At 38.3% G+C, this 22,810-nt stretch overlaps 2 protein-coding genes across 4 annotated transcripts in view; one reads left to right on the top strand and one right to left on the bottom strand.

The window, feature by feature from the left end:
• The window catches only part of ift80 (intraflagellar transport 80 homolog (Chlamydomonas)), a 203,265-nt gene extending 195,869 nt beyond the window's left edge, over window positions 1-7,396 (bottom strand). Inside the window, exon 1 of the mRNA XM_067995379.1 lies at window positions 7,342-7,396. The gene's annotated coding sequence lies outside the window, so the exon portion shown is untranslated. The remainder of the gene's footprint in view (window positions 1-7,341) is intronic.
• smc4 (structural maintenance of chromosomes 4) overlaps window positions 300-22,810 on the top strand; it is a 78,855-nt gene continuing 56,344 nt past the window's right edge. The window contains exons 1-5 of one of the 3 annotated variants that reach the window (XM_067995375.1): window positions 300-396; window positions 8,651-8,800; window positions 10,330-10,520; window positions 10,977-11,168; window positions 12,304-12,480. In XM_067995375.1, coding sequence (XP_067851476.1) covers window positions 8,659-8,800; window positions 10,330-10,520; window positions 10,977-11,168; window positions 12,304-12,480 — 702 coding nt within the window. In that variant the 5' untranslated portion in view covers window positions 300-396; window positions 8,651-8,658. Of the gene's footprint in view, window positions 397-7,683; window positions 7,703-7,727; window positions 7,848-8,650; window positions 8,801-10,329; window positions 10,521-10,976; window positions 11,169-12,303; window positions 12,481-22,810 lie in introns of those variants that run through there. The other 2 variants (XM_067995376.1, XM_067995374.1) reach the window with 2 other exon arrangements.

Here is a 22,810-nt window from a genome sequence, read left to right as displayed (position 1 = left end):
ATCTCCATCTTTGGCTTGGTGTCATTTTTTTTTTGATTATTTCTCTGTGAAACACTTTGAACTGTTTTTCATCTTTAAAGGGGCTGTATAAAAGCAAGTTGTTTTTGTTTTCCTTTGGTCCTTCACCTTCATGTGTCAATGAAAATAAAACTAGAACAGCCACTGTATTTACAATATTTTACTTGTTTTGACATACCATTCTTCTTAACTAGCTTTATCTGGCTCCAACAGTGACAAAAAAGGTAACTCCTACAACTTTAGCCATCGGCTGAGGTACGCTAATTAGAGGTCGACCATTTCCCTATTGGCAGGCAAAGTACGAAGAATGTACTGCCACACCTGTCACCAACTGACTGAAAAGTGGCACTGACAGCAAATGACCACCTTCAAAAATATGTAAGTATGTTATCAACTAAGAGGTGAGAAAAATTTAGAAAGGGATTGAATGAGTGGGGAAGAAACTGGCAAAAAAGGGGAAAGAGAGAGAGGGGGAAGAGAGAGAGTGGGTGAAAGAAAGAAAGGAAAGAAGAAAAGTACACTTTTGTTGACATGTTATCCTTATTTTCATCTCCTCCCATATTGTTCAACATCACTGGCTGAGAACCCAGACAATATTCTGTATATGCCCAGTAACGCTGCTTCATGACCTTTAACTAGGAGGTGGACTGAATCCTTCATTTACCCACATCTGCATTAAAAAGTTCAAATCCAATTTAGAAACAAACAGTAAACCAAATTTAAATTAACAGAGGGTGTTCCATAGTTAGGGCTATTCCACATGTTTGAAGGTTTTTTACGTCTAATAATACTGTCGGCAGGGAACTATTCCTCTGAATGCTATCATTTTTGAAACAGGATGCCACCAGATAGAAGCTTAAGCTTTGCTTAAATCCCACATTGAATTTAATTAGTGTTCTAGACTCCAAATTGCAGCATCCAGAGACTTTCAGAAGCAACAAATAAGTCATTCAACTTTGTTTTTTTCTCTTCAAAGTAAATCTAGAACAAATAACCTGAAATCTAGTCTAATTTTCTTTTGACTATTCTAAAACCAGATATGTAAATATCTTGCCTGCACTTGATTTTAACCATGTCTCTTTATACCCATTATGTCTATCCTTTATCCACCTGCAGTTTAAGTTGTAGCTGCTGGCTAACATTTTCTCACACACTTTTAGTTGGAAAGGGGAAGGGAGGAAATCGATTATGACAAATATTTCTAAAACTGCTACAGAATAGTTACTATAAAATTGAAATGTATGCAGACAGAAAGGGCACCACTAGTGTACAGTCACAGTTTAACAAATATGAAATTTGCTGAAAAAAGTTAGCAGTGTATTTTATTGGAAAGTAATTATTTATAAATGCATCATTTTAAGTTAGCCAATCTCAGCGGAGGCAGCAGTATGGGCACTACAATTGGCCACTGCAGCTAAGTTAGGGAGGGGGAAACTGGCCAGGGTTCCCATTCTTGATGGGTAAGGATTGGTTCTCGCTTGGCCATGACATCTTCCACAGTTGGATTGCCTACCAACACCAATGTCCAGGCTCACACATGAATTGTAGTCACTACCAGAGGGTAATTAATATTTGTGGAATCATACCCCAATAACCCTTCAGATGGGGAGAAAAATGAAGTGAAAATATTTAAATTTAAAATCTGCCCTATATGTAACGGAGAACATTTTTTTAAACATCCTATATTACTGTTAAATTTCTCATACAATTCCGAGCATTTTAAAGAAAAATTTGCATGTATATAGCGTGTTTCACATCCTCAGAGTGTCCTGAATCACTTTTTTTTAAAAAGTGTAGTCACCTGTTTTGTAGGCAAATCAACTGGACATTACTTTTAAAAGATTCTGCAGTTATTAATGCACCTAGCCAGGTCTACCACGAGTAGTGTGCATGGATGGCTGGTCTTAACTCCTTCCTCCCTCACAAAGTGTAGAAATCCACCCTAAATCTGCCCATTAGCATGCAAAGTCAGAACCAGGAAACTGTAGGCCCATTAGTTTAACTTCAGCTGTAGCCAAGTTTCTAGAAGTGATCACTGGAGACGAGATGCCTGAACAGCTTGAAAGAGAAGGGGCTATTAGGGGATCGTAGCATGGTTTCGGAGAAAGGAGGTCCTGTCTTACCAACTTGATTGAATTATTTGAGGAGGTTACAAAGTTTCTGAATGATGGAAACCCAGTAGATATTGTGTATCTAGATTTTCAAACAGCTTTTGATAAAGTGCCAGACAAAGGATGCTAGGTCAGTTTGCATCTTGTGAGATTGGTGGGCAGATCTTAGACTGGATAAAGAATTAGTTTTGTGTAGACAGAGGATAATTATTAATGGTAGCAGTGCTGAGTGGGGGCTGGCCACTCGTGAAGTCACTGGCATCAGGGTTATGTCCATTGCTCTTCACCATCTTTATTAACGATCTGGATAAAGACAACAGGTAATGATCCGTAAGTTTGTGTTGACATGAAGTTATGTGCGAAAGTTGTTTGTTGACAAATCTAGACACAGTGGGTGAATGGGCCCATATCTCGCAGATATCTTTCAATATAGACAAGTCAGCATGATGCATTTGGGTTTGGACAATTCCAGGCATGAATATACCATGCAGGGTTGCATGCTCAAGGCTGCAAAGCAGAAGGGCCTCGGAATTGTAGTTCATGAATGGGTCACAATACAGTTGCGAAAGCAAATAGGGTGTCAGAATTATAGCTAGGACAACTAAATACAAAACTAGAATTATAATCCTTTCCTTGTACAAGGTCTTGGGCTGGGTGCATCTAGAGATTTGGTCACCTCACATGATGGGAAATAGAGGCCCTGGAAGATGATGAGGAGGACTACTCAATTAATATCTGGTCTAAGGGCCCTTAGTTATCAGGATAGGCTCAAAGAACTAGGGCTTTTTATTTTGGAAAAGTGCAGACATGAAGAGGTATTACAAATTTGGGTCTGCGTCAGATATCTATTCAGATTCAGTGGTATCAGTCAGTTCCTTAAGCAGTCTGATTGCCCACTTCTTATGGAAGTTGACTCCCACTACCCTATATCTACTAGTGTGGTTTTAAGACCCGGGGGTATAATAATGAAACTCACTTATGTTCTGGACTGGATCTCTGTGTCTTATGCATGTGTACTCCTTTAATTTCTCTGAAGGCAGACCAAATTAACAGTAGGTGAAGAGAAGCTTCATTTGAAATGTAAGCTGTTTTATTCTAAAGTAAGCTAAACGCACAGAAGAATGAGACTTCTGTTTGCATACCATTACAAAAATAAAGAACACACATAAACTAGCCTACTCCAATGGGTCATCTAACTTAAAAACACAATCTCTCTGCACTCTGTCCTACCACCCAGTACAGCGGTTCGTTTCCTTCGCACCCTTCTGGATCTGGACAGATTTACCCATCTTGGTTCCATATCCATTAATACAATTACCTAACAAAAATCTATCAATCTCAGTTTTGAAATTTTTAATTGACCTAGCCTCAATAGCTTTTTGGTGGAGAGTTCCAGATTTCCTCTACACTTTGTGTGAAAAAATGCTTCCTGGTTTCACCTCTGAATGGCCTACCTCTAATTTTAAGGTTATGCCCCCTTGTTCTGGACTCCCCACCAGAGGAAATAGTTTCTCCCTATCTACCCTATTGAATCCTTTAATCATCTTAAACATCTCAATTAGATCACTCCATAATCTTCTAAACTCAAGGGAACACAAGCCTAGTCTATGCAACCAGTCCTCATAATTTAACCCTTCTAGCCTCGGTATTATTCTAATGAATCTGCGCTGCACTCCTTCCAAAGCCAAGATATTCTTCCTAAGGTGCGGTGCCCAGAAATGAACGCAGTACTCCAGATGCAGTCTAACAACTGTAGCATAACTTCCACCCCTTTGTATCCAAGCCCTCTTGAGATAAAGCCTAACATTCCATTAGCCCTTTTTTGTACCTGTCCTCTAGCTTCTAGTATTTCTGTACTTTGACCCCTAAATCTTTCTGCTCCTCCACAATTCCTAGCTTCTCACCATTTAAAAAATACTCTGATCTGTCTTTCTTAGGTCCAAAGTGAATGACCTCACATTTCCCCACATTGAACTCCATCTGCCACAGTTTTGCCCACTCACTTAATCTACCAATATCCCTTTGCAACTTTTTCCCCCATCCACACTACTTACTGTGCCACCTAACTTCGTGTCATCAGCGAACTTGGATATATGGCTCTCTATTCCTTCATCTAAGTCACTGTTACACCGCCAACACTGACAGCAGGGTGCAATTACATTATGACAAGTTTACATCAGCAGTTTCCATTATAAATGCAGACATAGGAATTTATAATGGAAAACAACTGACACAAAAGTGTGGCAAAAGTGTAACAACGCGAAGTAAGATTTTGCAGGCATGATGCAAGATTTTTAAATTATTATTATTGATTAAATAGGGTTGTAATGCAAATTATTACTTCAAAGTAAGCCATAAAGTTAAACCAGGAAACCTGAATAGAAATTAGTGAAAAAATAAATTTAGGACAGCCATCGGTATTTTTATTTTACTCAGAATTGTAGTAACCTACCATAACAGGCAAAACTACTTGTGTTATCTAAAACACAATTAGATACCATTATTATGGGACAGCTACTATGCTTGGAGTGAGCTTTAACTGGGTGATTGGTGATCTCTCATCTCCGACAAATTATGTTCTAACTATCAGAATTAATGTTTTGTTACAGCAGCATTCTATTTAATAAGTTGATTGGTGAATATCAAAGTTGACTTAGTAAATGGCCTAATTTTATGGCCAGCAATGTCAAATTACATTAATCAGACTATCTTTTGCAGACTAGCATCCTCATGCTTTTACTTCATATATTTGACACTGTTCTGTACAATATGCTTAACTCTGTTATAAACTATTTGGATAGGGTCAGAACACATTTTAGGTGGGGAAGTTATTGTGATTTTTTATTTATTTTATTATCAAATTGGAAACAAAAGAGAATCAACCCAAATTGTCCTATTTTGTCTCTAGATAAAGCAACCAATTAAAAAAAAATCTAATATGAGCTTAAGATGAAAATTATAAATCTGCTTTGACAACAGTCTAGAACACACGTGTCATACTAGATCTCAAATTTCAAACATGAGTCACTAATTTAAAGCTATACATTCTTGCAGTTTAAAAAGATGGTTAATTTTGCATTTTTGTCTGTAAACTAATACCTATTACAAAACCAAAAAATTAATGAATTAAAAGGATATGTTTTGGTTCTTTCAAAAGCGATGTCTTCAGCCTCATTCTTTAGAAATTGAGTTAGACGCAATGATTAAATGAACTCCAAAAACAGTTGTCAATCCCACTAACTGCAACGTCTTCAGTGGCTGCCAGATTGACAGAAACATTATCAGTTGCACATCCTTGCTGAATATTAAAAAACCTTCATTTGAAAATTAATTACTAAAATTTGTTATCATACAGTCAAAGCATTACAGCTAAACACAATACCAATAGATTTTCAAAACACATATATATATATATATATACATACAAATCAAAAGAGTACACATCACAACAGAGTAATTGTTTACCCCAACATAATACATTACAGTAAATATATAAATTTGACATGCAATAATATAAATTCATTTGAATATTTGGATTAAAGGCATATTTGGACATGAGTGTCCAAACTTTTTAATTTGGTGAGCTGCTTAAGTGCACCTCCGTAGCATCGTCTGTCTCCACCCAGACTCAGCTCATCAGCTGCTGAAACCCTCACCCGTGCCTTTATTATCTCTAGCCTTGACTATTCCAATGCTCTACTGGCTGGCCTCCCATCTTTCACCCTCCATAAATTTGAGCTCATCCAAAACTCTGCTGCCCGTATCCTAACTTGCACCAAGTCTCATTTACCCAACACCTCTGTGCTCGCTGACCTACACTGGCTCCTGATATGGGAACACCTCGATTTTAAAATTCTCATGCTTGTTTTCAAATCCCTCCATGGCCTTGCCCCTCCCTATCTCTGTAACCTCCTCCAACACTACAACCCTCCCAGATCTCTGCGCTCCTCCAATTCTTGCTACCAGCGCATCCCCGATTTTAGTCGCTCCACCATTGGTGGCCATGCGTTCAGCTGCCTAGGCCCTAAGCTCTGGAATGCCCTCCCTAAATCTCTCTGACTAGCTACCTCTCTCTCCTCCTTTCAGACGTTCCTTAAAACTTACCTCTTTGACCAAGCTTTTGGTCACCCATCCTAATATCTCATGTGGCTCGGTGTCAAATCTTGTTTTAAAATCGCTCCTGTGAAGCGCCTTGGGATATTTTACAATGTTAAAGGTGCTACATAAATGCAAGTTGTTGTTGCATACCATGAAGCTTCTTAGACCACTTATAAACCAATTATTTATATTAATTTGAATGCTGCAGCTACTAACCTTGGTGTTCTAATTTAGCATTTATCCACGAATGAGGTAACATGGCTAAGAACAGTCTTTTCCAAACCCCCATAAGAACGCAAGAACATAAGAAATGGGAGCAGAAGTAGGCCATACAGCCCCTCGAGCCTGCTCCGCCATTCAGTAAGATCTTGGCTGTTCTTTGACCTCAACTCCATTTTCCTACCCGATCCCCATATCCCTTGATTCCCCTAGAGTCCAAAAATCTATCTATCTCAGCCTTGAATATACTCAACGACTCAGCATCCACAACCCTCTGAATGTAGAAATTCCTCCTCATCTCAGTCTTAAATGGTTGACCTCTTATCCTGCGACTATGCTCCCTAGTTCTAGTCTCCCCAAAACTCAAACAGTAAGAAATATAAACAACTTAGCACCCTTGGCTTTCTGAACTGCATTGCCTAGGTTTACAAACTGTAGTTTGGGCACCTCTATCAGAGGGTAAGTTATCAGTCCTGTTATAGTTCACCCACTTAGGAGTGAGAAATTCATTTTGATTTAAACATGATGACCTATTTTGATGTATCTCACCCTTGAAAGTACAAAGAGCTCCGTGTGTCTAACATGGATTTGTAGTATGTCTCTTCAGGAGATCATAAACATTTCCCGATGCCGACAGCTCTGAAATTGCCCACGGGTTGTGGCAGGAATGAGCTGAATGGGCCAAATGGGCTCTCTGATACTCTTACACACAACCTGGCAACAGCTGTTTGCCCTAGTAGCAATGATGGGCCAAGATACCATTTCATTTCAAACCTTTCAGACCTTTCTTAAAGTCTTATTCTTACATAACTCGTAATTATAATTTAACATAAAGCGATTGGGGTTCTACACGAGGGGTGTAATATAAGTCCGCGATCAAAGGCTGCTACTTTACCTCCAAAATGCAAAAACTCAAAACGTCTGTAATTTGCTCAAACACCTCTCCCAATTCAGTTAAAATTCCAAAATCACACTAATCTCGCGTTTCCTCGCGTTACCGCTGCGCGCTGCTTCTTGGCAACCGACACAGCAACCGCAACAGAAAACAAAATCGTTATTTTTTTAAATTTTATCTACGTCAGTTTTCCGGCCACTCTATAAGATAAATAGTTGTGCCGCGATATTAAATTTTAGTTTCAACTTTTTAAAAATTGGCATTGGCCCCATTTTTTCAAACCGGCTTACCCACAATCCTTTGTCCCTCAACGAATTTCAGTCAAGTTTAGTTTTCGGCGCCATTTTCGACTGGGACGGAGGTGAGCGCTCGAATTTATCTTGAATTTATTCCTTTATTTTTTATTTTTCGTGTGTGAAAGTGATCCAAAAATATTCGTAAAAAATTTCAAAAAAAAATAGTAATCATTTTGCGTTGGAAAATCGGGATTCGGATTGATTTCAAAGGTATTTATGAAGTGGAAATGAAATCTTTTTTTAGCGGGATGAGATGCATGACAAATTTGTAAACATGTTGTTTCAGGGAAGTGGTTCCTAACTGCATTTTTTTCCATTTCAGTTTATGGCATTAAATTAAACTTTGCGATATGTTGGCGTCGACTCCCTTGTTAAATAACTGCGGTTATTATCTAAGTCAGAATTTTAAGCATTTTTCATTTTGGAGCAGTTATTATTTTTTTCTGATTTTTTTTTTCCTCCGCACTGTAACTTTCGGATATTTTAGTCTTTGGTGCACTCTGTAAATTCAAACTGGTTCATTTCAACTGTAAAACTAATATTAGGCAAGAACCATGTCAATTTTTTTAAGACTATTAAGCTTGGAGTGACGTAGACTGCCTGAAATATACGTCGTTATGTACGGATTTTTTTTGGATTTCATCAAAAATTGTTAAATATTAAGTCAATTTTGCGTAAATGATGTGCCCTTTCTGGTGAGTTTTGTCTTTTGTGCAAACTGTACGGTTGACTTTTTAGATACTGCTTTTTAACGTCATGATGTGGCATTGGATTACAGCAAAGTACAGTAACTTTTCCTAATCTGAGTAGGATTGCGGTAAATTTGGAGTTAGTATTGGTTCTTTTCAGAAGCTGAAAGTTTTTTCTTGTTGAAAAAAAGTCATTTTTTATTTTAGCCATGTCTATAGAAGTGGGCTTGCTTTTTGGGAGGGGACGGAATTGTATGGCAGTGAAGGGATGACTTGTTTTACATTATGTCTGTGTTTTTTTTGTTTTAACAATTCCTGGTCTAGGTTGAACCATGCCTGCCAAAATGAAGTCTTCCACTGCAAAGCAAAGCGCAAAACTGGGTCCGGGGGGAGCTCAGCCCCTGGATGAGTCTGACAACGAAATGGATATCCAACAAAAGGCAAGCGCCGCAAATGGAGATGGAACTAGAAGGGGTAAACTTGTTTAATTCCTTCGTGTGTGGTTAATTTTACTTGTATTGAAGACTCGTACTTTTGAAAATGAGCGGACTTCATTTCTTGTAATTTTTAAAGCAATTTAAGTTGCGATTACCATCGTCTTATGATTCGTTTTGAAATTGGATTTAACCGCCTAAATGATGGTTAAACAGGTTGCCGAATCCATTGCCTTTCCTTTGAAATAGTTTGGTACCGTGTTGTAATTGTTCTTTATGCATTTTTACTTGGAGCTAACGGATGCAGTTTCATTCTGTAGAGTGAGGAAAGCAAACAACGTTAACTCCTGTTTGTGTCAAGATAGTATTTGAACTCTATAGCTTCATTGACAATTGCAACAGATTACTTGTTCCTGGAAAGTTTGTACTGTAGATTTTATGACCGTTTTCAGCATGGACGTGTGTGCGCGTTGTAATAGCCAAAGTTTATCCTAAAAGGAATTTGATTATTCCCCTTTTTATTCGTGTAATGGATAAGACTTTTTTGTTTTGACAGCTTTTTTTGCCCTTTGCGCTGATGCGCTTATGGTGTTTGAGTTTTTTTTCATTGTGTTCCCTTTTTTTCCTTTGCGCGTTTTGTACAGTACATGAATTGTGGGGGAGGGGTTGAGTTTCTTGTAGACTGGAATACAAAACACTGCGTTCGGGAGCTAGTGAAGACGTAGAAATTTCAACTAAGAACTAAAAGGAAGGGGAGTTTATGTGCAAAATTATTTTCGTTTGTAAAAATTTGTTTCAATGTCAGAAATTGGTTAAAATGAGTTTTTACAGATCGCTGCTGCAGTATCTCAAAAACCAAGTATTTGGCAAACGTACAAGATTCAATAGCTGCATTAAACTAGTGCAAGTTGAATACTTACTAGCCATTATTGCCGTACAGTATTTTTATGTTGGTAAATTTTTTGCATGAATGCAAGAAAAGTTGCTGTAATGTGTCCTGTGGCAGTGTGTTTAACTGAACATCAACATGAACTTTATTATAAATGTAAAATATCTTTCTCTCTTTACACATACACAGAGTTTTGAACATACACTTGATTTAAAGTTTTTTTTAAAAATTAATAATACACTTCATCTTCCAAATGTGTTGCCCATGGTTAAGAATATTGATTTTTTTTTCAACAAGAATGAAATGTGAATCATTTTTAAGAAAAATATAAATGCCTGTCTGATGGGAAATGTTTTGATCCATTTTTAAAAAAAAATACTGGTAGCATAATTTTCGTCTTGACTGTTTTTGTGGAAAGTAGATCTTTAACTTTTGTTATAATTTTGAAGTTGTAATTGTTAATACTTTCCTGATTTTTTTTGTATTAATGAAATGACAAAATGGTTTCTGATATGATTGTGTTTTTCTTAAATGTTAATGTGTTGAATTTTTTCTTAAGATAAACGCTGAAGTGGCTTCTTATAAAGGAATGTGGTGCAAAGCTGATGCTAAGTGAAACATTCCACTGTTCCCCTCCCCTTTTCCCAGAATAGTGTTTAATTTGTTTTGTTTCTGTTTAGATACTGTCTCAGAATCACCAGTTGAACCAATAGATAGTCGAAGCTTGGAAGAAATTTTAGCTGGCATATCCCCTCCTCCACCCCCAGCAATGACCAATGAAGCTGGAGCTCCTCGCCTCATGATAACGCACATAGTGAACCAAAATTTCAAATCTTATGCAAGAGAACAAATTCTGGGTCCTTTTCACAAGGTAAAAAATTTCAGAAAATGTACTGTTGTCTAGCTTCATTTTAAGAAATATGCTGTGCTTAATTTTTACTTGTGGCTGAGAAATTTTACAAGTTTTGAAACATTTTGGGTGGAGATGTGAAACTGAAAAACGCTTGGTCAGTTCCCCTAAATTTAGAATTGACATGAATTTGAGATTTAATGTGGTGTATTTGCATTGTCTTGACACTAAAGTGAGTTTTCCTTTACAAAAATGCAGTCACTTTAATAAAAAAAAAAATCCTGCTGAAAAATGGAGAACTGTTTAAAGCTGTTGGTGTAAATGGACAGCTGGGAGTATTGCACGTCACACTTTATACTGACTACAACTTCAGTGTATGGTGCATAACATTAATAATGGCCAGAAAAAATATTTTTAAAATATCTACAGTGTTCTGTAAATAAGATTTTTTAAAAAAAAAATTTTTTTTTTGTACAGAGGTTTTCTTGTATTATTGGACCAAATGGGAGTGGGAAATCGAATGTGATTGACTCAATGCTGTTTGTTTTTGGGTACCGGGCCCAAAAAATTCGCTCCAAAAAGTTGTCTGTACTCATTCACAATTCTGATGAGCACAAAGACATTCAGAGTTGTACTGTGGAAGTTCACTTTCAAAAAATCATTGATAAGGTAAATATACACTGCTTTTAAAAAAAAAACTATTAAATTGTTAACTTTTCAATACTTTTAAATGTTGTACATTCTAATTTATACAGTTCAAATATCTTGACCAGTACAATTTTAAAAATGATTATGGTTAGCTCACTTAATTTTACCTTACTTCCTGCTGCTTTGGTTGTATTGAATGTGAGGAAGTAGAAATTGTAAATAACAAATTGTGTTGGCTTTTTAAGCATGTAAGTGAACTATTGAATCAGAACTCCTAATTGGCTTTGTTTTTCTGTTTTGGATGGGGTTAACAGGTGAAATATCTTCGTGTAACCCAATAAAGTTTTATTAGTCTTCATTTGTTAAATACAGTAAATGTTTACAAAATGTTTCTAAGAGCACTGAAATGTGGTAGTAAATAAACCAGTTATTCATGTTCCAATGTTTTGCATCGATCAAATAGAATCAATGGAAGTTGTACTGGGAGAAAATATAGAAGGAAACAATGGGGCAACTTTCTTGCCACAAATACTTTTTTAAAGAAAATTTTGTTTAACCACAAACTAATTTTTTTGACTGCACAATCCAGTGGTTTTTTTTGTGTATCAACAACAAATTGATACTTGATGTCTTTCTAGTCCAGTAAATGCAGTGGAGATGACTGTACAGGCAGTTTTTTTCCTTTACTGAGTGAGAAATTATTTTTTGGAGGAGACTTGGTGTTTAAATATCTAAAATTGGCCATATAAAATGCAATACACTGATGTTGAACTTTGTGAAATGGCAGATGTGTTGAGAAGTGAGTTAAAATGGTGATCCATTGCACTATGACAAACTGAAATTTTAAGTTTTTTTTAAATTTAAAATTGATTTTAAATTTTATGTTAACTATAGAAATTATTCTACTATTATTACTCCAATAATATCTATCCTCTTCACCTGGTGTAACTTTTAGTTGATAGATCAATTCTTAGAATTGATCTAATTTGCAAAGATGTAAAAATGGTTTAGATCTATTTTAAAAGAAGCTAACTTATAATTATTATTAGAAGAATTTGTTTTTGTGATAAGCTAACTAAAAGCATAATTGTTTAAATTACTATATGCTGCAGCTTTGAGTTATTAAACAAATTTTCAAAAATCCTTTTACTGAAAGGAGGGTGATGATTTTGAAGTTATTCCAAATAGCAAGTTCTACGTTTCAAGAACTGCCTACAAGGACAATTCTTCAGTTTACCATATTAATGGAAAGAAATCAACTTTCAAAGATGTGGGAATATTGCTTCGCAGCCATGGAATTGATCTGGATCATAACAGATTTTTGATTCTTCAGGTAGGTCGCTTAAGGTTACCTTGAACTGTATTTAATTTCAAAAGAAGTATTCTTTCAGGAAAAAATCCATGTGTATGGAAGAAATGAACCAGAAGAGTTTTTCCTGTTGCCTCAAATTGCTGTAGCAGCACATCATGGTTTGCAGGCCTGCTTTCATAACTCAAACCATTATTTGCTGCTTTAGTGCTTTAAGGCTAAATCAGAAGGAAAATTATTTCCTATTCAATGAACTGTTTTACTTATCGACATTTCTTACATAATCGAGAATCCTTTGAGTAGACATGTTAATGAAAAGGCCAGTTACACTTTAGCAGCACGTAAATATTGGCGTGGTGATAATCAAGCCAAAAAACGCCAATATTACTTGTGCTGCTGCAGCGTGACATGGTTTTATCGCCGCCAGATCAATGCGTTTGAAAAATGAATTTGTGCGATGTAGTGCTCCACAAGAAAACGGCAGCTTGAATTGCTATTAAAGGAATATTTTCTCGTCTGTTAGATGCTACTTTTATTAGCTTTAAACTAGTAAATTTTTAGTATCTGTAAACTGCTTGCTGAAATATGTAAAAAGTAAAAGCCAGTGTATTTGCAGCTGCACATTAAAGCCAAACTAAACTTAAGGTTAAAAGTATTTGAGAAACGTCAGTGGCACCAGTACTAGTTTACTAGAATCACTAAATTGTACCCGGACCTTGCTCAGTGTACAAATGCCTTTGCCACTTTTTAATTTGGTTCAGATGAGATAACCACAAAATATGAATATAGATTGGGGTGGAGAAAATTGCCTATTATGATTTGTAATAAATCATTTATGAAATATATTATTCAGACCACAAATAGCATTTTAAGCAATTTGTTCACACTGCAGATTTTGCAGATCCAGATTTGAAATTTTATGGGACTGCTGTGACCTCTAGTTTTCTTGCTCTTCTGTATGTAGCAGTCGGGTTTTTGAATGTTTTCATAATGGAGAAATGATACTGGATTGCTCAAGTACACTAGTTGGAAGAATGGTTCCATTGGTTATATCACTGCCTTTTTTTACATACTAGTATCTAAATGCTAACCTTACGCAGCAATGTAATGCTATATTTTGTGCCAAAGAATTATTAGTATTGGGAATAGAAATTCAGTCTGAAAGGAAAGCGGGAACGATATTATAGTACTTAGTTGCAGCAAAAACATTTTACAAATTATTTTAATATTGTCCTTGCCAGTGCACCAATTTTTCCTAATTCTGTGACTAATAATTTTCTCTAGGAATTTTTATAACTTTCTGGAGGTTGATTGAAAGTGACACAGTGGGGGTAATTTTGACAACTCGCCAGGCGGGAAACCCACAGAATCTGGTGGAATACTGGTTTTACACCCTGTCCAATGTTGCTCTCCACTGACTTCAGTGGAGCAATGGGCGGGGTCGAAAGCCAGCATTGCACCTGGTCTCACTGGGCAGTTTAGGTTAAAATTGCCCCCAATTTGGCTACGTTTGGATTTGATTTCAAATTTCATAAGAACTCACATTTAATTATTGCATAATCTCCTTAATATGAGATGTATCATTTATAAAGTCCTTTTGTAAATTCATCACTTGACTAATATTTATTTCTGCTATTTGTGATAGTGATAGTGATTGCACATTGGAAAATAGATAATAGATGTGGTTTATGTATGCATCCAATAAATAAGATTCCTTACTAGGACCATTAAAGACTTGTCAAGGGCTTTTTGCATCCTGGGTCAGCCCCTCTCAAAATGTCAAAATTGTAACCTGTTGCTCTGGTGTAATACGGTCATGCTTCCTAAATTTGACTGGCTGAAAACCAATCAGTCAAATTTGAAATGATGTGGGTTCTTGTTCTAAACTGGATGGTGAGTTGGAAGAGACAGGAAAATCAGACCAATGAACCTTATATCCACTGTTGGGGAAAGTGTTGAGGGATAATATAAGGGAGTATCTTGAGGGGTGTGAGCTAATCCAAGATGGTTAGCATGGTTTTAAGAGTTGGAGGTCATCCTTGACTTATTAGATTTCCTTGAGGAGATGTCAGACCTGGCAGATAGGGGAGAGACGCAGGATATTATCTACCCATTTTTAAGGAAGGAATTTGACACTGGTTCACATAATGGGCTACTACATAAGCCCCAATCCCATGGGATAGATGGAAATGTATTAAAATGGATTGGCAAATGGTTGGTTTATAGAGCTTAGTAGTAATGCATGAGCAGTTACCTGGTTGGCAGCAAGTGGAGTGCCACAAGGTTCAGTGTTAGGGTCGCAGTTTGTAATTTTTATAAATGATTTAGAGAAAACAATTGTCTAAATTCGAAGCTGTGGCAAATGATGACTGTCAAAATACACCAATTCAATGGGCAGAGAAATGGCAAGTGCAATTTAATACAGGGAAATAGAAGTTACGAGACTTGGCAGAGGGACATTTGATGTGGTTTAAGCATTAAATGGAAGTGTACTTGGTATCTAAGAAGGAGAGAGATCTTGGGTTTTATTGGATCGGTCACTAAAACCTTCAGCACAATGTTAAAAAAGCAAACAGAATATTGAGATGTATAGCAAGGGGAATAACATAAATCCAGAGGGGTCATTTTATAACTATATTTGGCCCTGGTGTGACCACATCTGTAGTACTTTGTGCAGTTTTGGTATGTCAGTTTCAAAAGGAAAATTCAGTTATTGGAGATGGTACAGAAAAGGGCTGATTCCAGAATTTAAGGGAATGATGTATGAGGAAAGATTGACTGCCCTGTGTCTTTTATCTCTTGAAAGGAGGAAACTGGTGGGATATGCTAGAAGTGTTCAAAATTCTAGAAATTTGGGCAAATTGGATCCAAGTAAGCTTTTCTGCTGTGTCCAGAGTGTAAGCAAAAGGGGTCATATTTACAAATTAAGGAGAAAAAAATAGGAAATGCAGGGGGCAGTATTTTTTACAAGAAATCTTAATGGGTTTCAAGATGGAACTAGACAGGTTCTTGTCAACAAATGGGATTCAGGGTTATTAGAAATGCTCCATGGGAATAATGTAGATAGGTGGTGTAGATGGACTGATGGTTGTTTCCTGTCTGAAACTGCTACTATGTTACTATTTAATAAATTAGTAGCTCTACTGTAGCATTGCTAATTTGGTGAGAGGTTATGCTGTTGTAAGGGGACTGGGGGGAGAAAATTTGTAGATCGCACCACAGGCTTGTTTTTGCTAGGTTCTTGAAAAGTAAATAAAATAATCTTTTCTATGCCTGTATGAGCGGGAGGGGGTGAGTGAGTGCACATACGTACTCATAGGTGCTGGAAATAGCTAATGTATTTTGCCTAACATGAAGAGCCTAGTCGCTTTGTTGCGAAACATAACCTGGAATCAGTGGTACAAACCAAGGTTGTGGAAATATATGCAATTTTATGTCAAATGCACCTGCAAGTATTTACAATTCACAGCTCCTTTGCCTTTAGATGTCCAAGTTTATTTTTCATGTAGTATGGCCTGTCATCCTCTTGTTTGTCTTCCTTTTCTAGTTTTTGGGCATGTGCCTGTCGCCAAAGAAAATGCCACCATGCTGTACCGGACCATTTTACACTGGCAGGGCACATGAGAGTGACTGCCTTGTGAGGACTCCCCTTAGAAAACTTGCTTTTAATTTCCATTCTCTGTCGAGGTTTAATATTTTAAAATGAAAATGGATGAAGATTATAATATTGAAGAATGTAATGGAAAATGGTGAATGACAAACTTCAAAGCATGTTACAGGTTGGGTAAATAGGGGTATTAAATGCTGAAGTCTCGGGTTATAAATGTTGTCCATGTTCAACTGGTGAAGTTATGTACTTAGATTAATGCCTTTGTACGATAAGCTTCTGTCTATTTTTCAGCTGTTCACCTTGAATGGCAATAGGCAATTACAGTGGACATGATCTCACATTTGATGTCGGTGACATCCTGATGCTGAGATAAGGTGCACGTGACAACTTTCCAAACCTCGTAAAATGGCTTCTGTGTTGATGCATTGGTTCTTTTTTACAAGAATATGGTAATTAATAACAAAACTATATACATAAATCTTCAAAGAGGAATTGGATAAGAGAGATACTGGAGGGTTTAGGTGCTTCATTTGAAGAGTAAGATTTAGAGAAGTAAGGATTTCAATAGATGGGTACCCTGCTGTAATATTTTAGTGGAATGCCCTTTGATTTCATTGACTGTTTCTTGCGACGAAACTAGTAACAGTGCAGAATGTATAAAAGTAGCCATTTTGTTACAAAAAGGACTAAGAGGGCAAATGTTAGCCAGCTCCTGAATTTAGTTTAAGCCATGAACTCCTGCCGTAATTTGCAAATTGGTGGGGAATGCGCCATGCGTATCTTTCCACCATTGCAGCTGAAACCGCAAGTTGTTGTCCAGGCTACTCTTCCCAGTATTCTATTTTTGTGCTCACTGCTATTACTTTCTGCAATGTGACGGCGGAGACAAAGGGAACTTGGATGTAAACAACTTCAGCAAATCCTAGCCAACTTTGACTTAATTAGCTTGGATTGCAGACTGTGTTTGCTTCTACTTACAAGATCAAGATAAAAGGAACAGCAGTTATCAGAAACCAGTTTAAATGCACCAACTGCCTCAGCTAAAACTACTTGTAAAAAGATTTGTTGGAATGAAATTCACCTTTTAATCCATCACCAGTACATCCTCCTGTCTTCTAAGCTGAAATTGCCACAACTTGGGAGGAAGGCTTGAATGTTAACTGCACCTGGGAAGGGATGAGTATTGCCCTCCAGGGAATGAACTACTGTATGACTTGCCTTCAGAAAGGACTGCTGGGTCAGGATCACAGGCTTGCCCAAAGAGCCCAGAATACTTGGTATTAAGCACTGCTTTGATGGCAGTCTAAGAGTTCTCGTTCAGAAAACAAATAATTATCAATTAAAGCACTGGTAGATGAACACTTCTCTATGCTGATCGATGCCTATGTGAATTGCTTGTCAGTTGGACTCAATGTCCAGCTCAAAAGTGAAGCTGGTCCATGCTACCCATCAACTTCAGTGCTACATGCAATTCCTACTCCCCCGGCCTGGTGTTGGATTGGCTGGCTGATTTATTGTTGTGGAGGTCATCAAGCTTGAATGTTTGCGTTGGAAGGAACTTGACATCTTTGGCGCTAGCATAGAAGGTGTTAAACCCCCAGATCCTGATTTATCTGTATTCTTGGTCCCATTTCTGTAGTAAATTCTCTTGAGAAAATAATTATTTTACTTGACAAAATTACAGCAGTAGTAGGGAGTGCTGTACTGGAAACTTTCAGAGCTCAGTAAATATAGTAGTTGTGTCTGATTATGGGAAAGTACCTATTGTGCTAACTTTTTTTTAGAAATCGAAATGTACTCAGGGCTGATACATCCATGAAATAAGAAATGAAGAGCATTCACTATGAGAAAAGTTATAATTTTGAGCAAGTTTAGGTTTATGGAAGACATATCATTGTCCAACAATTCAATATGATTAGTGTTTGTTCATATTTCCATACAGTTTTCTATGTAAAACTGCAAATAATGGTGTGTTGGGAGTGTGGAAGTGGTGGGAATGGTACTGGTGTGTGGTAGTGATGGAAGGGTGGTCTTGGCATGTGGAAGCACAGAAATGGGGGTGGAGGGTATGGGAGCATTGGGGTGGAAATACCTGGAGGGGAATTCAAGGGGGTGGAAATAGTGGGTTACAGGATCTGAAGCAGCACTGGGCCTGGAGCTGTGTTTATTTGAAGTGATTTCATGCACTTCAAAACACTACTCAATGCTGGGAATGCTTTTGCTGGACACCTACCTTGCAAAGACTACTGTAGAAACTTCCCCAGTTATGACCTAGGGAGCAGCTTTAACTTTGCTTTTACGAAGATAATAAAAGCACAGTAAATACTTTTAAAGCCAACTTCTGAGTCACAGGTGGGAACACGAGTATAACGTTTTTCTGAAAGGTGAGTAGGGAAAGGTTACTTTGATGCTTCAGGAGCAGGAGGGAGCATCGGGTGAGAGGCCTCGTTTTTTACAGGCCTTGGGGGTTCTGGAGAAAAATGTCATCCACCTTGGAGATGGAGCTGGGAGATATTGAGAGATAAGTATAAGAAGTTTTATCATGACAGGCAGGCACAATGGGAAAATTAATGGGAAGTGTTACACTTAACAAACTATGTGCCATACATGACTTTTAATGTATTTAGAAAAGGACAATGTTTTTCCTATTTCCTACTACTTTTATTTTGTCTCATACTTTAAAACTTAACAAAATACCTACTTGAGTAGTAACTTCTAGTTCTATTTGTTTTAAAGTACATGCAAAGTAATCTTTCTAAATTAGAAATTTGTATTGAATTACGCAATTTTCTTGTAAAAACATACTTATATCAAGGGTCCACCTTCCACACTGAGCCATGTTCATTTTTTTCGTGGATACCGCTACAAACCTCATTGATAGCTAACTGGCTGTAGTGTGCTTGTGACTCGTACCTGATTCAATTATGGTTAGTTTCAATGTCATAGTAGACATGAGACAGAACAGAAATAACAAAATGAAGTGGCCATGGGATAGCAAATATACCATAATCAATTATTTGACCATGGACAATCTCCCTTGCATGGAAATTAAATTTCCAGGGGCACAAAGGAAATACTAAAAGAAATAGAAATTTCAGATAAGACCGTCACTGACAGGCTGAAGAAGTTAAAGGAAGACAAAACACCAGTCCCAGATAGACTTTGCACAAGGGTACTTGAAATGGCCAGTGAAAACAGTCGTGTTTTGCCATTATATTTAGGTAATCATTAGAAGTAGGAGTGATCTGAGAATTTGAAAATATCTAACTTAATACCAATCTTTAAAAACACATTTAGGGATGGCCTTGGGAACTATAGGCAGTGAACGTAACATCTGATGTGGATAAAATATTAGAAGACATCCTGAAAGAGAATAATTAAACACCTAGATATGGTATTGGAAGAGGGTGTCATCATTGATTTTGAGAGTTTTATCCAACAAGTTTATTGGAGCTCTGAGGAAATGATAGACCCTGTTGGATAACGGGAATTCTGGACATATTTGGGTTTCAGCAAGGCTTTTGATATCATACTTCACAAGGTAGGAAGGCATGGAATGAAACTTCTGACAGGGACTGAAAATTGGCTGAACTAGAGAAAGAGAAGAGTGGTTGTGATTGGAGCTATGCTAACATGGCAAGGAGACAACTAGCAGGGTACCATTTACTATTGTACAAACTCTTACTTTTTCCACAAGCAAAAAACTTATGTGCCATACATGTTCTCTGTACTGATTTGGGCAACTTTCCAATCGAGAATTGTCTTGTTTGAGCTAACTGTTGACTTTACATCAGGGCAGGGCTTTGCCTTGTTCCTGAAGTGTTGACAAAGTACTCTGCAGCACACTATACTTTCGTATAACTTCAATTTCATTCTCTTCCTCTCTTTCCTCCCCCCCCCCCCCCAAAAAAAAAGTACTGTGGTGAATCCCAGTGGCAACTAACTTGGCTGAAATCTCTACTTTCTTTCATTTTGGTGTTTTATCTTCCTTTAACAACTTCAGCCTGTCAATGAGTACCATATCTGAAATTCCTATTTCTTTTAGTACTTCCTTTGTGCCCTGGAAATTTAATTTCCATTCTAGGAAGATTGTCCATGGTCACATAATTCTCTGTAGTATATTTGATATCCTGTTGCCATTGGGATATTTCAGTGGTCCCATTGTGTGCTTTTTCATCCGTATTTTTTGTCCCTGTTCCATCTTGCTAAGGAGAAGTAACATTTGCAAAGTACCCCTTTGTTGAGAATTGTGAACTTGAATAACAGCTAATGTTATTTTGTTGAGGCTTACTTGAAAAGAAAAAAGCCCAATGATGACATTACAGCTTCTTTTGTACCTAAGATAACTATCTAGCAAAAAAAACAATTAATTGAAAAATATTTGCTTTGAGCCTTAATTGCATGGGTAGCCAGATATTGGAGAAATAACTTCTGTGTCAAATGCGGTTGGAGTCTTAATGTGAACAAATTATTGGGATGTCAAAATGTTCCTGCTGGTGGCGATGTTAAGCTATTAGAAGTCCTTATTCACTACAGCGCCACCAGCAGGAATTTATTAATTCAAACGGAATAATCTTTGCGAGCCTATAGTCACAGTTTCATACGTGAGGATGAGCACAAATTTTAGATTCTACAATACTTTTGTATGAAGAGCTTGTTCATGAGATGAGTCATCCATCCCGGAAGTTTTTTTTATTCGTTCATGGGATGTGGGCATCGCTGGCAAGGCCAGCATTTATTGCCCATCCCTGATAGTGAGCCACCTTCTTGCAGTCCGTGTGGTGAAGGTTCTCCCACAGTGCTGTTAGGTAGGGAGTTTTAGGATTTTGACCCAGCGACAATGAAGGAACGGCGATTATATTTCCTAGCCAGGATGGTGTGTGACTTGGAGGGGAACGTGCAGGTGGTGGTGTTCCCATTTGCCTGCTGCCCTTGTCCTTCTAGGTGGTAGAGGTCGCAAGTTTGGGAGGTGCTGTCGAAGAAGACTTGGCGAGTTGATGTTCCTGTTAGATGTTTAGCTAACTCTAACCATCATTTCAATTAGAAGCATTAGCAGCAAAGGGTCCAGAGATGCAACTCCAGTTTCTTTTTTAAAAATAAAATCCTGCATGAGGTGCCAGTGGTAAAAATAATTGCTTGGTGAACTGGAATTATCTTGTTCAGTTTGCAGTCTGTTTGGTCAGTAGCTTAGCTAGCTAGTTGTAAGTTGCCTATTGTAGGTTGTCTATTTTGGGAGTACTTTTTGTTTAAAGTGTTTTGTCAGTATATAGCTTGCTTCAGTGGACTACTGCACCAGGTCAAATCAGTGCACCGCAGAGACTCTGAAGCAGCTTGGTGAGTCCAGGGTCATTAATGTGTGTTATTAAAATCTAGCAAGTGTGGCATACAATCATTAAACTTGGGCGAATAACCTAATTTGCACACTACATTTGGCTAAAGCATTTAATTTGAGGCTCTAGGTACACCTTCTGGGCATGATTGTGATGTGTGCCATCTGTATAAATGGGCACTTACAGGTACAGACTAACTCAATGGGGTCGGTTTTGGCACCCCGATCGGGTGCGTTCCTGGCGGGGGGGCTCTGAAAATCGGGGATTCTCGGGGCGGGAGCCCGGCTCCAACCCGCCCACTTCCGGGTTTCCCACAGACGCGCTGACATGCGCGCGCAGCCCCCGCATGTGGGATTCCCGCCGGCAATTAAAGCCGGCGGGGTGCCACTTAAAGTATTTATTTTGGTATTTCAGGTCGTTTACAGACCTGATTAACGAGATATTTTAGGAGGGTTGGGATTTTACAAACAACTGGGACTGTTTCCCGTACTGGCGGAAACACTCCTAGTTCAAATGGACGTGTTGCAGCCATCAGTCTGTGGCAGCTGCAAAGGTCCATTTGACAGGTGTGGGGGGGAGACCCTCACTCATTGCAGGAGGCCACTGTCACTTTGCACAAAGTTTGGCCTCCACCACCCTCCTCCTAACAATAAAATTCACCAACTTGCACACTTACCCCGGTGTCCAGACACGTACCTACCTTGCGGACCCCCTCAGATGTACATCTTCCGGATGGGGGCCGCCGTAGCTGCAGTCATGACTTCCTCAGAGGGCGAACAGCATCGCCAGCCACGCCATCCACCTCTGACACGTGGAGCTCCACAACACAGAGATGTGACACATCCACCTGCACAGAAGGAGGGAGGGCAACCGCAGAGAGAGATGCGTCGCAGAGGGCACTACCCTCGCCACAGGGTCCACAGACCGAGGCTCAGCTTCCTGGAGCTCTGAGCAGCAGTGCACACGGAGGCTCAGAGTCACTCAACATGTAGTTGTACACATCCGCAGCCTCCTTCATGCCGAGCTGCTCCCGGCTGGCCCGAGCACCATCTTCTTACCTGTCGCTGTCAAAGTCAGCACTGCCCTCAACAACTTCTCCGCATCCTTCCAGGGTGCCACCGGGGACACCGCCGACATCTCTGTCATCTGCACAAAAGAGCCCTGCAAATACACCTACACCCACTCTGCAGTGACACAATGGGTGGCATCAGTTGTGGGTCTTCATAGTGATCCTCAGGAAAGGGCATTATTGCACAAACCAGACAAGATTCGCAAAGACATGGCAGTAGTGGTGCCAATATAATATGTAATGTGAGTTGGTCAGAAATCAAATATAAGTAAAAACCCTCAAATACCCTTGTGCATCCTCTTCATGCTCACGACACGTTTGCCTTACGCTTCCTACTGCACATAT

Source organism: Heptranchias perlo, chromosome 13, assembly GCF_035084215.1.
Source record: "Heptranchias perlo isolate sHepPer1 chromosome 13, sHepPer1.hap1, whole genome shotgun sequence".
NCBI lineage: Eukaryota > Metazoa > Chordata > Chondrichthyes > Hexanchiformes > Hexanchidae > Heptranchias > Heptranchias perlo.
The sequence above is the reverse complement of the archived record's forward strand: the minus strand, read 5'-3'. Positions and strand labels throughout refer to the sequence as shown.